At 37.1% G+C, this 18,221-nt stretch overlaps 1 protein-coding gene across 4 annotated transcripts in view; it reads right to left on the reverse strand.

The window, feature by feature from the left end:
* Positions 1-18,221, reverse strand: part of LOC101901484 (nipped-B protein) — a 436,426-nt gene that overhangs the window by 182,997 nt on the left and 235,208 nt on the right. For all 4 annotated transcript variants that reach the window (XM_059129842.1, XM_059129838.1, XM_059129846.1 and 1 more), the window contains exons 11-13: positions 13,407-13,734; positions 13,121-13,349; positions 12,865-13,059 (exon numbers count right to left, since the gene is read on the reverse strand). In XM_059129842.1, coding sequence (XP_058985825.1) covers positions 12,865-13,059; positions 13,121-13,349; positions 13,407-13,734 — 752 coding nt within the window. The remainder of the gene's footprint in view (positions 1-12,864; positions 13,060-13,120; positions 13,350-13,406; positions 13,735-18,221) is intronic.

An 18,221-nucleotide genomic window follows, 5' to 3' on the forward strand; every position in this document is an offset into this window, starting at 1 on the left:
TAGCATCCGCGACTGCATCGGTGTGAATGCCACTCAGACCTGCCTGATAGGCTTCTTGATCTAGAGGCTCTCTCTTGTAGCGCTGGACCTCCCTCTCTAGATCATGTATGTCCTTCCTGACACGCCTGGGTGGGGGAGAGTTATCCACCATATGATGGTTGGGATGGCTCTCACGGTAACACCCAAGCAGGTACTGCAACGAAAGCATATGATTATGCTGACGTAAGGGAAGGACTTTCGCCTCCTCATGTAGATGGTCCACTGGTGTCATGAGGAGGCACCCTGTCGCAGTTCTCAGGGCAGCGTTCTGGCAGGTCTGGATATTCTTCCACTGCGTAGCACTAGTATTCGCAGACCACACTGGAGCCGCATAGTTGACCACAGACCGACCTATCGCGTTATAAGAGGTCAACAAGGTTTCTTTGTCCGCACCCCAAGAGCTGCCGGCTAGCGCCTTGAGGACCTTGTTCCTACTTTTCATCTTGTCGCAGATAGCTGTGGCTTGCGCGGACGACTTGAACATGCTGTCGAACGTTACCCCAAGAATCTTGGGGTAGTTCGTGGTCGGTATTAAATTCCCCTCGACCTGAACATTCAGCTGTGTTCTCATCTCCGCAGACCATGTGGTAAAGAGTGTGGCCGTTGATTTCGTGGCGGATATTTTCATATTCCTCGCGTGGAAGTATGCGGCAAGCTCCGCGAGATAGGGGTTCAACCTTTCGCATATGTCATCGACCACTGGACCCGACGCCATGATCGTACAATCATCCGCATACGTTACGATCTCAATGCCGTCTGGAGGGCGAGGAATTCCGGAAAGGTAGAGTTTAAACAGTTCCGGAGATATCACCCCACCTTGGGGAACTCCCTGTTTCACTCTACGGGCTTTGGACTTCTTGTTCCGGAATTCCACGTACGACTGGCGTCCACACATATAGTTGATTATCCAACGTTTCAAACTTGGCCGGAGGGTAGTTCTCTGTACGTCCTCAAACAGTGTGGCATGATTGACCGTATCAAATGCCTTTGATAGGTCAAGGGCTACCAACACTGTTCTGTCACACGGCCTGTTCTGGTTTAGTCCTCTACTAATATGTGTGGAAATGGCGTGTAATGCTGTTGTGGTACTATGTTGTGGACGGAATCCGTGCTGGTGGTTGGCAACTGCATAGCTTCCTCTAATGCTGGGGAGGAGTAAAGCCTCAAGAGTCTTTGCTACTGGCGACAAGAGCGAAATCGGCCTGTACGATTCGCCTTTACTGGCATCCTTGCCTGGCTTCAGTAGCGGGACCACCCGGCCCATTTTCCAGGTTTCGGGCACTATGTGGGTGGCTAGCGACAAATTGAGAACTTTCGTTAAGTACTCGACTCCCGGCGTATCCAGCTGCTTCAACATTACCATTGAGATTCCGTCCGGGCCCAACGCTTTGGATGACTTAGCGTTACGGATGACATTTGCAACATCACCCATCGTAAACTGTGGTGGTTCCTCCTCGGCGGGAAGAGATCTGATACGACGTAGTACTCTTCGCTTCGCCCTATCACTCTCGGGGTGCTCGACAAATTGTCGGTTAAAATATTCCGCGCACCTCTTCGGATCAGTCACCGTTACGTCGTTAAAAGTGACTGAGGTCCTATCATCCTTTTTTCCAGGGTTCGAGAGCGACTTAACCGTTACCCACAGCTTACTCATATCGGTTCCAATGTTGCAGCACTTCAGATGGTCTAGCCACTTTTTCCTCTTATGCTCCTGTACCAACCGGTTGACTTCCACTGTCAAATCACTGATTCTAGGATCAGTAGGGTTGGTACGACGGAGATCATCACGCTCGTTTGCTAATCCCGCTGCCTCTGCTGGGAAATTTGGTCTTATCTCGGGTATTCGACCAGCAGGTATATAGCGAGCGGCTGCAGCTCTGATGATGTTTCGGAAAATCCTTTCTGCTACCCGAACATCAGAAGGGTTGGGCAGTTCTCTGAAGCGGCGGTTGGTGAATTCTCTGAACTCTGGCCAGTGAGCTTTCCCATGGTTAAGGAAAGTGCGGCGTTCAGAGGTTATGAAATCGGGCGACCTGCTTATGGAGACGATTATCGGGAGATGGTCTGAGCCAAGAGAAATGACGGGTTGCCAAGTCACGTCATTTATCAGACCGGGTGACACTATGGTTAAATCTGGCGAACTGTGACACTCTCCTCTTATTCGGGTGGGGGCATCCTCGTTAACCGTGCAGAATGTGGAGCAGTCAATCTGCTCTGCCAGCGCTGATCCCCTCTGGTCATTACCTAGGACGGAATGCCACAACTCATGGTGGGCATTAAAATCCCCTAGTACCAGGCGGTTATTGCCTACCAATAATGGGCTAATATCAGGCAAATAACGTGGTTCACAGCTATTAATCGGCGGGATATACACATTAAGCACCTCTACCTCGGCAGTTCCACACTTGACTGCTACCCCCATACATTCCATGTATGGGTCACTAGAGACTAGCTCAAGCGAGATAGGTCTGTACTGAACAGAATGGTGTAACAGGAACGCTAATCCCCCACCTCCACTTCTGGTGCGATCCTTCCTTAGTACGTTGTAACCATAACAACGTTGTAGGCTGCAATTTTCATTCAGCTTGGTTTCCTGCACCGCTGCGATCTTAATATTCCTCCGACTCATAAATTCCACTATCTCGTCTATTTTGCCTCGAAGTCCGTTGCAATTGAATTGCAAGAATGATGCACAATCCGGAGTTGGAACAGCAACATGTGGCGTTAGGTGCTGCGGTGTTGGTTGCTGTTCTGGAGACTGCGGTGGAGTGCCATACTCCGACGACGTCTCTGACGAGGACGACGAAGAAGAGGACTCGCTGGGGACTACGTTACTGCAGCAAGTCGCAACATAATCCCTTTCGCTGTAGTCTCGCAAACGCCTTAATCCGGAACAGTTCTTGAAGTGCACCCACTCTCTGCATCCATTACATCGCACCGAGACAGATCTGTGGTGGATGACGTTCTGACAAACCGAGCAGAACCAAGGTCCGGGGTTTTCCTCAATCCCGGCACGGACCAATAAAATCCGGAGCAAGCATTCCGGGATATGCTGCTCCCAATGCAGAAAAATAAACAAACACAAACATGTACATACTGGGTTGGCAGCCGCTGGCCGAAACTGGAATCTTGTTGTTTCGGGTCAATCCGGTATCGTAGAACCCGCTGCCGCTGACTTAAAAACGCCACTTTTCCTTAAATTCTTCCACGTTGATATTTACAATATGTAGGGGCGAAATTGAGATACACGGCAACACACCTAATACTGATTAATAACGGACAAACAAAAATACGAGTTTAAACATTTTGAGAAAATCATACAATAGAACTTAACTCCTACGACAGTTTCTTACACCAACTCCAAACTTATGTGGAGAAAAATATCCCGAAAACTAATCATTTTTATCTCATCTTAACAAAAAAATACTTTTTCAAAATATTGTACCCCATTGGAATACTAAATGAAATAACTTTAACCTTGCAAAGTTGTGTAGGACTAATAAAAGAAGAATTGCTTAAAATTAATTAGGCTATACAATGGGCGAAAAATTGAGTAATTAATTTATTCATTTTAGACAAAATAGAAAACAAATTCGAATTACAAAAATTAAAAGAAGAAAATATGCCACTTGAAACAGTTGAAAAGGCGGATGAATCATCAAAGTGAATGCTATGTATAGTAATTCAACTATCTTGTATATTTAAATTCTATTAACAAGTAAAAAGGAACTATGAAATTGTATAATTCGACCAGTAAAATATGTAATAATATTGATATAACTAGCATGTACCCGCTACTTCGTCAGCGAAATGTCCACCTTAAAATTTAGATTCGTTCCAGGAGTTCGTGTTAGGCCTTATTAGTACACAAAATTTTCTAATCATAACATACATCGTACTTAATTTTTAAGGTTATCTATATTATTCAAGTTTTTCCCTTTTTAGAAAAAATAATAGGAAAATGTTTTTCTTTTACACCAAAAAGTCTTCAAAATCTTTAATTTTGAAGTTTACCGAAGAAGATATTAGTAAAACTATTTTTCTGTCCAAATCTATTTTAACGTCTCCATACGTCATTTCCGAAATCAGTGTTGATGATGAGCCAGTGGGAAACTCTTTCTTTTGCTGGGGAGGAGTAATGCCTCAAGCTACTGGTGGCAAAAGTAATATCGGCCTGTATGCATAATTTTTGCTGGCATCCTTGTCCGGCTTCAGTAGCTGGACCACCCTGGCCATTCTCCAGGTATCGAGAAATATTAGGGTGATTAACGACAGGTTGAAGAATTTGGTGAAATACTCAACTCAAAAAATACTTTTTCAAAATATTGTACCCCATTGGAATACTAAATGAAATAACTTTAACCTTGCAAAGTTGTGTAGGACTAATAAAAGAAGAATTGCTTAAAATTAATTAGGCTATACAATGGGCGAAAAATTGAGTAATTAATTTATTCATTTTAGACAAAATAGAAAACAAATTCGAATTACAAAAATTAAAAGAAGAAAATATGCCACTTGAAACAGTTGAAAAGGCGGATGAATCATCAAAGTGAATGCTATGTATAGTAATTCAACTATCCTGTATATTTAAATTCTATTAACAAGTAAAAAGGAACTATGAAATTGTATAATTCGACCAGTAAAATATGTAATAATATTGATATAACTAGCATGTACCCGCTACTTCGTCAGCGAAATGTCCACCTTAAAATTTAGATTCGTTCCAGGAGTTCGTGTTAGGCCTTATTAGTACACAAAATTTTCTAATCATAACATACATCGTACTTAATTTTTAAGGTTATCTATATTATTCAAGTTTTTCCCTTTTTAGAAAAAATAATAGGAAAATGTTTTTCTTTTACACCAAAAAGTCTTCAAAATCTTTAATTTTGAAGTTTACCGAAGAAGATATTAGTAAAACTATTTTTCTGTCCAAATCTATTTTAACGTCTCCATACGTCATTTCCGAAATCAGTGTTGATGATGAGCCAGTGGGAAACTCTTTCTTTTGCTGGGGAGGAGTAATGCCTCAAGCTACTGGTGGCAAAAGTAATATCGGCCTGTATGCATAATTTTTGCTGGCATCCTTGTCCGGCTTCAGTAGCTGGACCACCCTGGTCATTCTCCAGGTATCGAGAAATATTAGGGTGATTAACGACAGGTTGAAGAATTTGGTGAAATACTCAACTCAAAAAATACTTTTTCAAAATATTGTACCCCATTGGAATACTAAATGAAATAACTTTAACCTTGCAAAGTTGTGTAGGACTAATAAAAGAAGAATTGCTTAAAATTAATTAGGCTATACAATGGGCGAAAAATTGAGAAATTAATTTATTCATTTTAGACAAAATAGAAAACAAATTCGAATTACAAAAATTAAAAGAAGAAAATATGCCACTTGAAACAGTTGAAAAGGCGGATGAATCATCAAAGTGAATGCTATGTATAGTAATTCAACTATCTTGTATATTTAAATTCTATTAACAAGTAAAAAGGAACTATGAAATTGTATAATTCGACCAGTAAAATATGTAATAATATTGATATAACTAGCATGTACCCGCTACTTCGTCAGCGAAATGTCCACCTTAAAATTTAGATTCGTTCCAGGAGTTCGTGTTAGGCCTTATTAGTACACAAAATTTTCTAATCATAACATACATCGTACTTAATTTTTAAGGTTATCTATATTATTCAAGTTTTTCCCTTTTTAGAAAAAATAATAGGAAAATGTTTTTCTTTTACACCAAAAAGTCTTCAAAATCTTTAATTTTGAAGTTTACCGAAGAAGATATTAGTAAAACTATTTTTCTGTCCAAATCTGTTTTAACGTCTCCATACGTCATTTCCGAAATCAGTGTTGATGATGAGCCAGTGGGAAACTCTTTCTTTTGCTGGGGAGGAGTAATGCCTCAAGCTACTGGTGGCAAAAGTAATATCGGCCTGTATGCATAATTTTTGCTGGCATCCTTGTCCGGCTTCAGTAGCTGGACCACCCTGGCCATTCTCCAGGTATCGAGAAATATTAGGGTGATTAACGACAGGTTGAAGAATTTGGTGAAATACTCAACTCTTGCTTCATCTATTTTCTTCAATCCTCCTCCTCGGCTGGGAGAGATCGTACACTGCGTAGGATTCTTGTTTTATGCTTGTGACTCACCTGTTTACCTCCAGAGAAAGTTCCCTGACTCTGGGATTATTAGGGATAGTACGGGAAAGCTAATTTCGCTCATTTGCTAGTCCCGCTGCCTCTGCTAGGAAACCTGGTCTTATTTCAGGTATTCGAACAGCAGGTACAAAGCGAGCGGCTTCAGCTTTGTTGTTACAGAAACACCCACCTGCTACCTGTACATCGGATGGGTTGTGCGGTCAGAGTATATGAAGTCGGATGGCATGTTGATGGCGACAACAATGACCCATATAATAATGGAGGTGGCCGGAGCCTAAAGAAAAGAATGATTACCAGGTTACGTCATTCGTCAGTCCAGAGGACACGATGGATATGTCCAGTGAGCTATGGCAGTGAACTGATAGGTGTGAAATTCCCTAGCGCCAGACGGTTACTGCCAATCAGAAGTGAACTGATATGGGCCATATAACGCAGGACACAACTATATAACGGCGGGATTTATACGTTGAGCACCTCTACCTCGGCGGTTCTACACATGACAGGCGATATTTCGTTGATCTTACCTCGGAGACCAACGCAGTTAAATTGGAGGCGTTGTCCTCAACTTGAACAGCAATGCGTGGAGTCAACTGCTGCATAAATTGCTGTTGTGGAGGTTACGGGTGGGATGATGAAACACTGGGGTCCACATTGCCCCAGCAGGAAGCAAGGTAGTCCCTATCGCTATACTCCTGTATCCAGTTTAAGCTGGAACAATTCCGAATATGAACCAACTCCATGCATCCGTTCATCTTACCGATGCGATTATGACAAACGAAGTAGAACCATAATCCGAGATTGACCACGATTCCGTATCGGACCAAGCGAATACGGATCAAACATTCAGCGTCAGGCGGTCCCTGGTCAAAGGTTTGTTCCTTCGAGTTAAAACAGTACATAGAACCGGCCACGGTGGGATTGGCCTTTCCGCTGTCTATACCGATGGTTCAAAGATGGAAAGTGGAACTGGTTCAGGGATATCTGCCAAAGCCGAAAGCCAAACTTCAAACCTTCAAACTTAACAACAACTGCAGCGTATTCCGGGCAGAAATCTTTGCTATGAAAAAAGCCACAGATCTGCTGACAAACAAAAACAGTAAACATAGCGGTCCGGTGATTATATATGTCGGTAGTCAAGCTGCCCTGAAAGCACTGAATTCATGTATCATTAAATCTATAGCAATTGAGGAGTGTAGGAATGCACTGGAAAAAGCAAGGTTGGGTTCCAAGTCGTCGCGACACCTCTGGAAATGAATGAGCAGATAAATTGGCTAGCCGTGGATCAGAAAATTCCATTTAGAGATCAACAACTCGTCGAAGTCACCACTCTTTCCGAGAGATGTACAAACATTATTTGGGAGATTTCATTGACATAACCCTCTCGAATATGGACGACACTGATGTAAACAACTAAAAGGTATCAGATGACTGCCAAGAGTATTAATAATTCAATCATACTCGATTTCTTATACGATTTTTTAATGTAGTCGTTTGGTTTGATCTGCATGAAAAAAAATTTTCCGCATCGGATTGAATCGAGCACTCCGTTTGAATCACTTCACTTCATATATGAGCGTTTGAGAGCGTATATACGAAGAAGTGGACCCGCAAACGCAATGTTTTGACATAGGCTGCAGTACCCATTACAAACTTTAAATACGAACTTTGAAACAATTCCGGTCTATAGTACACCTTGCTGTAATCTACTTTTGATGTCAAGACGTGCTGAAATAAAAAAATAAACGGCTGGCTACGTTGTTTAATACCTAGATAGGTTATGGATTCCAAATTTTAAATTGGATTAACTAATCGGAATTGTAGCGACAAATTTCCCAAAAGAGATCAATTTTTAACATTGTTTTACTTATTTTTGCTTAATTGTTGCACCTTTTAACTCAAGCTTAACGAAAACTTATTATAAAGAATATAAAATAACTAAACTTATTATTGAAATCTAAAATACCTAAAAATATTAATAATTAAAAGACACTTGACATAACTTCTCTATAAATATGTACTAAATATTGTAATATCACGTGTAAAATCATCCTTACTTCAACATCAGGCCTGCTGTACGGAGTTTCGGAAACATTTGTAAGTAACTTACTTTTACTTTCTTTGTACAAGTTGTAATGTACTAAATATTGTAATATCACGTGTAAAATCATCCTTACTTCAACATCAGGCCTGCTGTACGGAGTTTCGGAAACATTTGTAAGTAACTTACTTTTACTTTCTTGTACAAAATGGATTTAAGATGTTAAATTCTTGAATATTAGAAACTAGCTGGCCCAGTCCGCGTTGCCGGGCCGTTTTAGTTGGAGAGTTAAAAACCTAAATAAAATAGCATATATTTTGATACATTAACTGTTTATAATAGGCCCATGTAAGATGGTTCTCTACCCCCAAAGTAGCCTAAACACACATTTTAGGTCAAATCGATTCGAATATATAATCAAAACCCTCGAAATAGGTAAAATCAGGAGGTTTTTTATATGAGCACTACTCCGAAACATTGACATTGAAAAATTTCCGCGAAGAGGTCTTCTACCTGAGCTAGATACCAAATAAGGGCAAAATCAATTGAAAAATGTGAGCAAGACCCTGGTAATAAATCACCGGATACCTTCACATACGAGTTATAATGAAGCATGATCCTATACTTATAATTATTTGAAAGAATTTGTTTTTCTTTATAAAATCTCAAATTACAACATTTGAGGAATTTGAAAGGGGCTATATCATTTGAGGGGGGGCTATATCACAATGTAGAACAACCTGATACATATTTTGTACAAATGATTCCTCATATATAACCCCTAGGATTGTATCAAATTTAAAACTTTATCGTAACTATTGCGGAGTATAGGGCAAAATATTTGTATGGTTAAGCTATACAAAATGGACTCTAAAAAAGTTAGATCCGGGAACCACTCTTTTGGGATTTTTATTTACCAACCGAAAAATTTCCTAACTCCAAGAATGTCTGCGGCGCTGTGTAATTACTGACGATAGAGCATAGTGCCCGTATAACGTTACCTATGATTTAAAGTTACTTTTAAGGGTTCGGAAGAATTTTCCGAGTATATGAATCCTTTTCTTACTATATTTTCAATTCACTCCACTATTTTGTATAGTCCGCATATTACAGTGCCTCTTTATATTCGGTATTTCACTGATTGAAGTCCCAATGAATTTCGTATTTTGAGTTCTCATTGGATGGATTATTTCCATACCTAATCAAAATTGAAAATGTTGATATGGCAACCATATAACAGCATGTACAGAAAATATGCAAACTGTCTCGATTTTTTCGGTTTTTTTTTTTTCAATAAGAATTTTCAATTCCAAAAGGCATTCTGAAACAATTCTACACAAAATTCCATATCATAATAGATCAGTCAATTTTTTTAGTTCTGCGATTTTTCTCAAAAATTTCTTTCATGACAACGTTTCCAATGCAATTACAAATAACCAAAAGAGTCAGATCGACTGATGTGTTACTATACTTTTTCAAATTATTTATAAATTTAAAGACGTAGGTGTGGCCAGTTCCTCTGACCCCAAACAGATACCTAGGGTTGGAGGGGGAGAGTCAAGATTACGTCGTATACTAACTGTGGAACAGATGTCTTCATGATTTTAACAAATATTAGTATTTTAGATAAATCAAAAAAATAGGCGCAAAATTGGGCGTGGTCACTTTTTCTCTGCATAAAAACCTAAATCGGGGTAGACGAACAATTAAAAAAAATACAAATAGTTCCAGCCGGTCTCAAGTGATTCAATTACCAACGAACAAAATTTGGTTTATATATAGATTAAAAAGTAGGCGTGGTCAGTTCCTCAGCCCCCAAATAAATACTTAGGATTGGAGTGAAAGTCTACAGAATGTCGTGTAATAATTTTAAAACCGATACCTTCATTATTTGGCAAATATAAGAATTTTAGTAAAATGGAAATTGTGGGCGTAAAAGTAGGCGTGGTCAATATTTTTTTTCTTTAAAAACCTAACTCGGGGTATGACGAACGTTTGTACAAAAAACATGCAAATCGTTTGTTAATGAGGTCACTATTTTTTCAATAAAATATAAACAAAACAATAGACTGCTTTGAACCTTCAGTTACTTTGTGACTTAATGGCCTAACTATACCATTTCAAAATTTTTTTGGGTTTGTAAAAGAAACATTGGGAGTTATAATGACTTCGAAGACTAACCACTGCCCATTATAATATTCGACAGCATGTTTTTGCTCTACCAACGTCGATGACGTTCAACGGCTTAGGACGAAAATTACATGTAACGACAAGCATTGTTACTTACTATGGAGGGTATATTAATCCACCATACCATGGAGGGTATATTAACTTTGTCATTCCGTTTGTAACTCCTCGAAGTACTCACGTCAGACCCAACAAAGTATATATATTCTTGATCAGCGTAAAATTCTAAGACGAAAACGATTGAAAGAATTTTTAATGTTTGTGACTTCGTGTGAGCAGTACGTTATTCGTTTCGTTTGGTTTAGTTCGCTGGCGAAAACTATAATTACATTCACGAATGTTGTCTAAACTTGTTAATAAATCACAGTTAGTTAAAAGCAATAAATAACAAATAAATGAACTTTGAATGATGAGTTTGACTGTACTGAACATTTCATTCCCTCTCCACCACGTGAAAGCTTAAGTTTTGGTCAATTCGGCTATCTTAAAAATCCCTAAAATGTTGAAGTTCCATTATATGTGGGCTATATTCTGTGACAGAAGTCAAATAATAAGTTGAGAAGCGGAAAATTCAAATTTAAGAAGAAGGTACCGTTAAATGGAGGAGGGGGTCTATCAAGAAAGTGAACTACGTTAAATATTTTTGAAAGAAGTTAAAGTATACCGTACCGTTATATGAAGGGGGTGGCTCTATGAAGAAAGTGTACCACGTTAAATATTTTCGAGAGCAATTAAACTACTCAAATTTTAACCTACAGCTGAATTGGTTAGAAATTGTTAATGGGCGGACATCGTTAAGTCAACTGATCACGAATGTATGTACTTCATGTAATCCCCGACCAATATTTTCCATGTGTTGTAAACATAAAGACAAAGTTAATATACGCTCCACTTTGTGGTGGGAGATTGGTTGTGAGATGCACCACTTGATGGTGGGATCAGTGAAGAACGATAGAGTTTCTATCTCTCACCAGCCAAATAGCCTACGTCTCTTTTTGGCTAACATGGGATATCTGCATAGCAGATGTTTAATTGTCTCTACCACTTCTTCATACTGACATAGTCCACAGTAGTCAGGAGCTCTGCGTTTTCATCTTCATGCCAGATACCTGATACTGCTGTGGCTCTTCAGTATGCCTGCCACGACTCTTAGTTCAGACATACAAAATGATAAAAGGAAGCTTGTTCTTCTGCACGAAATTACTGGCCAGATGGCCTTATATACACGTTCGTGTTTGTTTATTTTTCTGCTTTGGGAGCAGCATATCCCGAAATGCCTGATCCGGATTGCTCTAGTTCGTGCCAGGATCGAACAAAACTCTGGACCTTGTTTCTATTCGGTTTCGGTGCGATGTAATGGATGCAGAGAAAGAGCGCACTAAAGAAATAGTTCCATATTAAGACAGCGAAAGGGATTTTATTGCGACGGACTACAGAAACCTTATCAGCCCAGCGAGTCCACGTCTTCGTCGTTCTCCTCTGATTCTTCGTCGGAGTATCGAACTATGGCCTCCCGAATAATAACCTATACCGCAGCGTCTTACACATGTTGCTGTTCCAACTCCGGGTTGTACAATTTAATTGCAACGGAGTCCGAGGTAAAATATATGACATAGTAGAATATATGGAATTAATGAAAATTGCACCTTACAACGTTGTTATGGTTATAACGTATTGAGGAATTTTGCATTTTGAGTTCTCATTGGATTGATTATTTCCATATCTAATCAAAATTGATAATTTGGGTATGGCAACTATATAACCACATGTATACAAAATATGCAAACTTTCTCGATTTTTTCGGTTTTTTCAATAAGAATTTTCAATTCCAAATGGAATTCTGAAACATTTCTACACAAAATTCCATATCATAATAGAAAAAAACAATGAAATTCCACATTTGAATAAAATAAACATTTAAATTAATCTGTAGTATTTAAGATAATCATTAAGAGATTTCTTTGTAAAAATATGGAATAAATAGTAAATATATAACCTGAGGTAAACAAAGGAAATCAATGTTATAATAGGATTATGACGACTACATTAAGAATTCATTCATAACTTGGTTGGGAAGGACTCGGGAATGTACATATTCTCCCGTTAACCAATTTTAAGCCATGAAAACAGATCAAATATACTACGCTTTTCTATGACAACATGTGAAATTCTTTGTAATAGTCATAGTCAATTAGTAAGAATTTGCACACATTCGGACGAGCTACACCTAATCGACAAGCACGTGCTGGCCGCTATGAGAACTGTGTAAAAAAATCAAATCATATATTCAACATTGTTAAAGGCCAAACGTTACGCTATAATGTCGCTAAAATCATCAAAATACGGAACTTAACCTGCCTATTGGCAAAATACACAATGTCAATCCTGGTCCCAAAAATCTTTGTGTAAATAATAAGTTATGTATTACCTTATCTCCTTTATTACATGGCGTAAACCACATTTTCATAAAAACTTCAGTAACGAGTTTTTGAATGCCTTCTTCGTCATTAACACGTCTTATCATCTTGACGCATATCTCAGGTATTTTTTTAAAATCTGGATATTCTATGCATATATCACGCAAAATTTTAATAACGCGTTTTCTCACCGACACACCAGTGTCCTAAAATTTAAAAACACATATATTTCGTAACACGATAAAATCTATGACCATTAATATGTACCAAAATTCTTGTAGACAACATGTCGTAATACTGATCAATTAGTTCTTCATTGCTTAGAACAAATTTTCCAATTAAGTCAACAGCTGCTTCTCGCACGGAAATAGCGGCATCCAAGAACTTTTGGTTTACTCCCACTTGCATGTCTTTTCTTTTCAAAACGAAGGGATCCACTTCTACAATATTAGCCAAACACTTCATTGCTCTAGTTCTTACAGCTATTGAGGGCTCGCTGGAATATGCAAAATTAAGTTATTAGTATAACAAAAATGTAGACATAAGTATTTACTTCACAACTAGTATAATTTTCTTTAAGTAACCATCAAAAGACTGACTAAAAGGCCTTTTGGTCCCCAGATATTGTGCAATAAGTTGAGCGTTGTTGTAGTCAATATAAGTTTTGATATGTTGAGTTGCATGGTTGTTAATATCGGTCAGGGAAGCATATGGTCTAATTTTTGAAAGAAGATAGCTCTTCCTTTCCTCCAGACTTTTAAAAATTTCTAAGTTCAATTCCTGATCCACAACAGTCGAGTTGAAATTTTGTAACTCATTGGTGCTTTTGTCATCCCCGCTTTCTACATCACTCTCACCCTGCGATGAGTCCGAAGATATTCCTAGAATGAAAGAATAGTGTATATAAAAGTAAAAATATGAATCTATATTTAGTAATATAATACTAGGACTGGTCCAGCTAGTATATATATAGAGTTAATGGATACTTTTCAATATATTTGCTATATTATTTAGGTTTAATATATATATATATATATATATATATATATATATATATATATATATATATATATATATATATATTTATTTATTTATTTATATATATATATATATATATATATATATATATATATATATATATATATATATATATATATATATATATATATATATATATAGGCCAACCTGATACATATTTTGTACAAATGATTCCTCATGTAACCCCCAGGACTGTATCAAATTTAAAACTTTATCGTAACCTTTATGTATGATTTAGCTAAACAAAATGGACACTAAAAATATGTATCAGGTACATATATATATATATATATATATATATATATATATATATATATATATATAGGGGCCAACCTGATACATATTTTGTACAAATGATTCCTCATGTAACCCCCAGGACTGTATCAAATTTAAAACTTTATCGGAACCTTTGTGTATGATGTAGCTAAACAAAATGGACACTAAAAAAGTTAGATCCGGGAACCCCTCTTTTGGGATTTTTATTTACCGACCGAAAAATTTCCTAACCCCAAGATTGTCTGCGGCGCTATGTAATTACTGACGATAGCGAATATTGCCCGTATAACGTTACCTATGATTTAAGGTTACTTTTAAGGGTTTGGAAGAATTTTTCGAGTATTTTCTTACGATATTTTCAATTCACTCCACAATTTTTTATAGTTCGCATATTATACTTGCTCTTCATATTCGGTATTTCACTTATTCAAGTCCCAATGAATATTGCATTTTGAGTTCTCATTGGATGGATTATTTCTATATCTAATCAAAATTGAAAATTTGGGTATGGCAACCAAAAGAAAATTTGAGTCAAATCGGCCCAGCCGTTCTCAACTGATGTGTTACTATACTTCTTCAATTTTTTTACATATAAATTTAAAGAAGTAGGTGTGGCCAGTTCCTCTGACAGTTACCTAGAGTTGATGGAGGTGGTTGTTTGCGGGGAGAGTCAAGATTACGTCGTATACTAACTGTCGAACAGATATCTTCATGAGTTTGGAAAATATTAGAATTTTAGGTAAATCGAAAATATGGGTGCAAAATTGAACGCGGTTACTTTTTCTTTGCATGAAAAACTAAATCGAGGTGGGTCGAACATTTAAGTATCCAAATAGTTCCAGCCGGTCTCAACTAATTAAATTACCAACGAACAACAATTGGTTTAAGTATAGATTAAAAGTAGGGGTAGTAAGTTCCTCAGCCTCCAAATAAATACTAAGGATTGGAGGGAAAGTCGTGTAATAACTATAAAGCCAATATCTTCATTATTTGGCAAATATAAGAATTTTAGTTTAATCGAAATAGTGGGCGTAAATGTAGGCGTGGTCCATATTTTTTTCTTTAAAAACCTAAATTTGTATGTAAAAAATTTTAATAAGTACTAGCTGGCCTGGTCCGCTTTGCCGGTCCGTAGTTTTAGTCTTTAATGCATAGTTTTTAAAACATAATTATTTTCAGCCAGAAGTTTTAATTTGAGAGTTTAAAACCTAAAAAAATAGATCATATGTATTAAAATTAACTGTTTTTTTTTTAATAGCCCTCTACCCCCAAATTAGCCTAAAAACACATTTTAAGCCAAATCGATTCGATTATATAATCAAAAAATTTCAGCGAAGAGGTATTCTACCCCCTTAGAAGATAAGATGCCAAATAAGGGTAAAATCAATTGAAAAATGGGACCAAGTCGCTGGAAATAGCGGAAATCATCGGATGCCTTCATATAAGGGTTATACCAAAGCATGGTCCTATTCTTATAATTATTTGAAAGAATGTGTTGTTCTTCCTAAAATCTCAAATTACCAACATTTGAGGAACTTGAAAGGGGCTACATCATTTGAGGGACTACATCAATTTAGACCGACCTGAAACATATTTTGTACAACTGATTTTTCATGACACCCTGGACTGTATCAAATTTAAAACTCTATTGTAACTTTTGTGAAGTATAGAGCAAAACATTTGAGGCCCTTTGTGTTTGGTTAAGCTATATAAAATGGACCCTAAAGACGTTTGACCCGAAACCCCTTTAAGGGATTTTTATCTACTTACCAAACAATTTTCCAAGTGTAATAATCCGCAGTGTAATTACTGACGATAGCGCACAGTCACCGTATAACGTTACATGTTACACGTTACATTTTCCGAGGATATGAATCCTCTTTCTAAATTTTCTATTTGCTCCACTATTTTGTATAGTCCGCTTATAACAGTGCTCTTCATATTTGGTATTTCACTGATTGCAGTCCCAATGAATCTTGCATTTTAAGTTCTCATTTGATGGATTATTTCCATATCTAGTCAATTTCTTGCAGTTTTGGACTTCAGAATCGATAGTAATTCCTAAATTGAAATTCTGGCAATATGACTTTAATTTAACTATCAAAAATAAAGTTTCATCGATTTATAAAAGTTAGGGACCCCATAAAGTATGTTAAAAAGTTTGAAATCTTTGTTGATTAAATTATGCCCGTGAGCCTCTTCATTCACCATTTGCAATTACGATAGAGGTCACCAAATTTAATATGCGTCTTTCAGTCTAAGCACAAAAGTTATATATTTGTTCTCATTTCACCAAATGGGCTTTAAATTTTATGTATTTTGAAGGGTTCAAATCATTTTTGAAGTTATAAATCATTTGTCAGAAAATTACAACAAAAGTCCACTTTATGATTTATTTTGTATTCCCCAGTACCTCTTTATATTCGTTATATCATCGTATTTAATTAAATTTTCAATTCTCAATTATCAGTATTATAAAGGTCTTAGCAATATTTTCCAAGTTAAAAGTAATTTTAGAATTCGTAACTTTTAGAAGATCATGTTATAAGGTACTTAGTTTTTACCAGTCGATTAAACTATATCTGTCTGTGTTTGCGGGCGTTCGTTGAAATCGCAATAAAGGCGAAATATTTAGTTTAATCTTTGAACTACAATATTCCTAGAAAGTTAGAATATATCTGTTCCGTTTAGGTATAATAATACCACAAAAAATTCGTCCTTTTGCATGTTTGTGTTACAATTTCTACCGAATTATCTGTAACTTGACTTTTTGGTATTGTGAAATCAATACCGGAAATATCTGGCTACTTTTGGTTCCCCATTAGGCATAGCCTCAATTTAAAAAAGTATTTTTAGTCAAAATTGAAAATTTTGGTTTGCCAACCAAATATACAAATAACCAAAAGAAAATTTGAGTCAAATCGGCCAGCCGTTCTTAACTAATGTGTTACTATACTTTTTTAAATTTTTACATACAGATTTAAAGAAGTAGGTGTGGTCAGTTAATCTGACCCCAAATATATACCTAAGGTTGGAGGGAGAGTCAAGATTACGTCATATACTAACTGTGGAACAGATATCTTCATGATTTTGGAAAATAATAGGATTTTAGGTAAATTAAAAAAGGGCGTAAAATTGGGAGTGGTCACTTTTTCTTTGAATAAAAAAACCTAACTCGGGGTAGAACTAATATTAAAAAAAAAATTATCCATATCCATATATATAGACTAAAAAGTAGACGTGGCCAGTTCCCCAGCGCCCAAATAAATACTTAGGACTGGATGGAAGGTCAACAGTATCTCATATAATAATTTTCAAGCCGATATCTTTATTATTTGGCAAATATAAGGATTTTAGATGAATCAGAATAGTGGGCGTAAATGTAGGCGTGTTCAATATTTTTTCTTTATATATATAGATATATAAAAATCAATTGTTGTTCGTTGGTAATGGAATCAGTAGAGAACGGCTGGACCGATTTGCATATTTTTTCCATTACCAATGAACAACAATTGATTTTTATGTATAGATATATAAAAATCAATAGTTCCAAAAGTAAAGAAGCGACTTGATCGAAAAGCAGTGGCCGAAAAATGGCTCCTGCGCAGAACATATCGCAATATTCCATTCGGCAAAAAAAATAAGCTCGGGGTAGAGAGCTAAAGAGATGCTTCGCTTGGCCAAATCTAGTGAACTGCCGGATTTGGTTTTCTTCGATGAAAAAAAATCACCGTCCAGCAGTTTGTAAACAAACAAAATAATCTTGTTTATTTGCAAAAAAGGTCAGCTGAAAATATGCACCTTCGGTTGGCCACCAGAACTCAAGCGCTGGCCATGGTGATGGTGTGGGCCGCCATAACAGCCGATGGTCGCTTTCCGCTCGTATTAATCGACCCTGGCATCAGAATAAATGCCGAATATTATCGGAAAGCCTTGGGCACGCAAAGATTTTGGCCGCAGACCTTGGACATTCCAACAGGACTCAGCGCCCAAAAATGGTTACAAAATGAGGTTCCTCGCTTCATTTCCAGCGTAGAGCAAGTGGAACTACACG

The sequence above is a fragment of the Musca domestica genome, unplaced genomic scaffold (genome assembly GCF_030504385.1).
Source record: "Musca domestica strain aabys unplaced genomic scaffold, Musca_domestica.polishedcontigs.V.1.1 11, whole genome shotgun sequence".
NCBI classification, from domain to species: Eukaryota; Metazoa; Arthropoda; class Insecta; order Diptera; family Muscidae; genus Musca; species Musca domestica.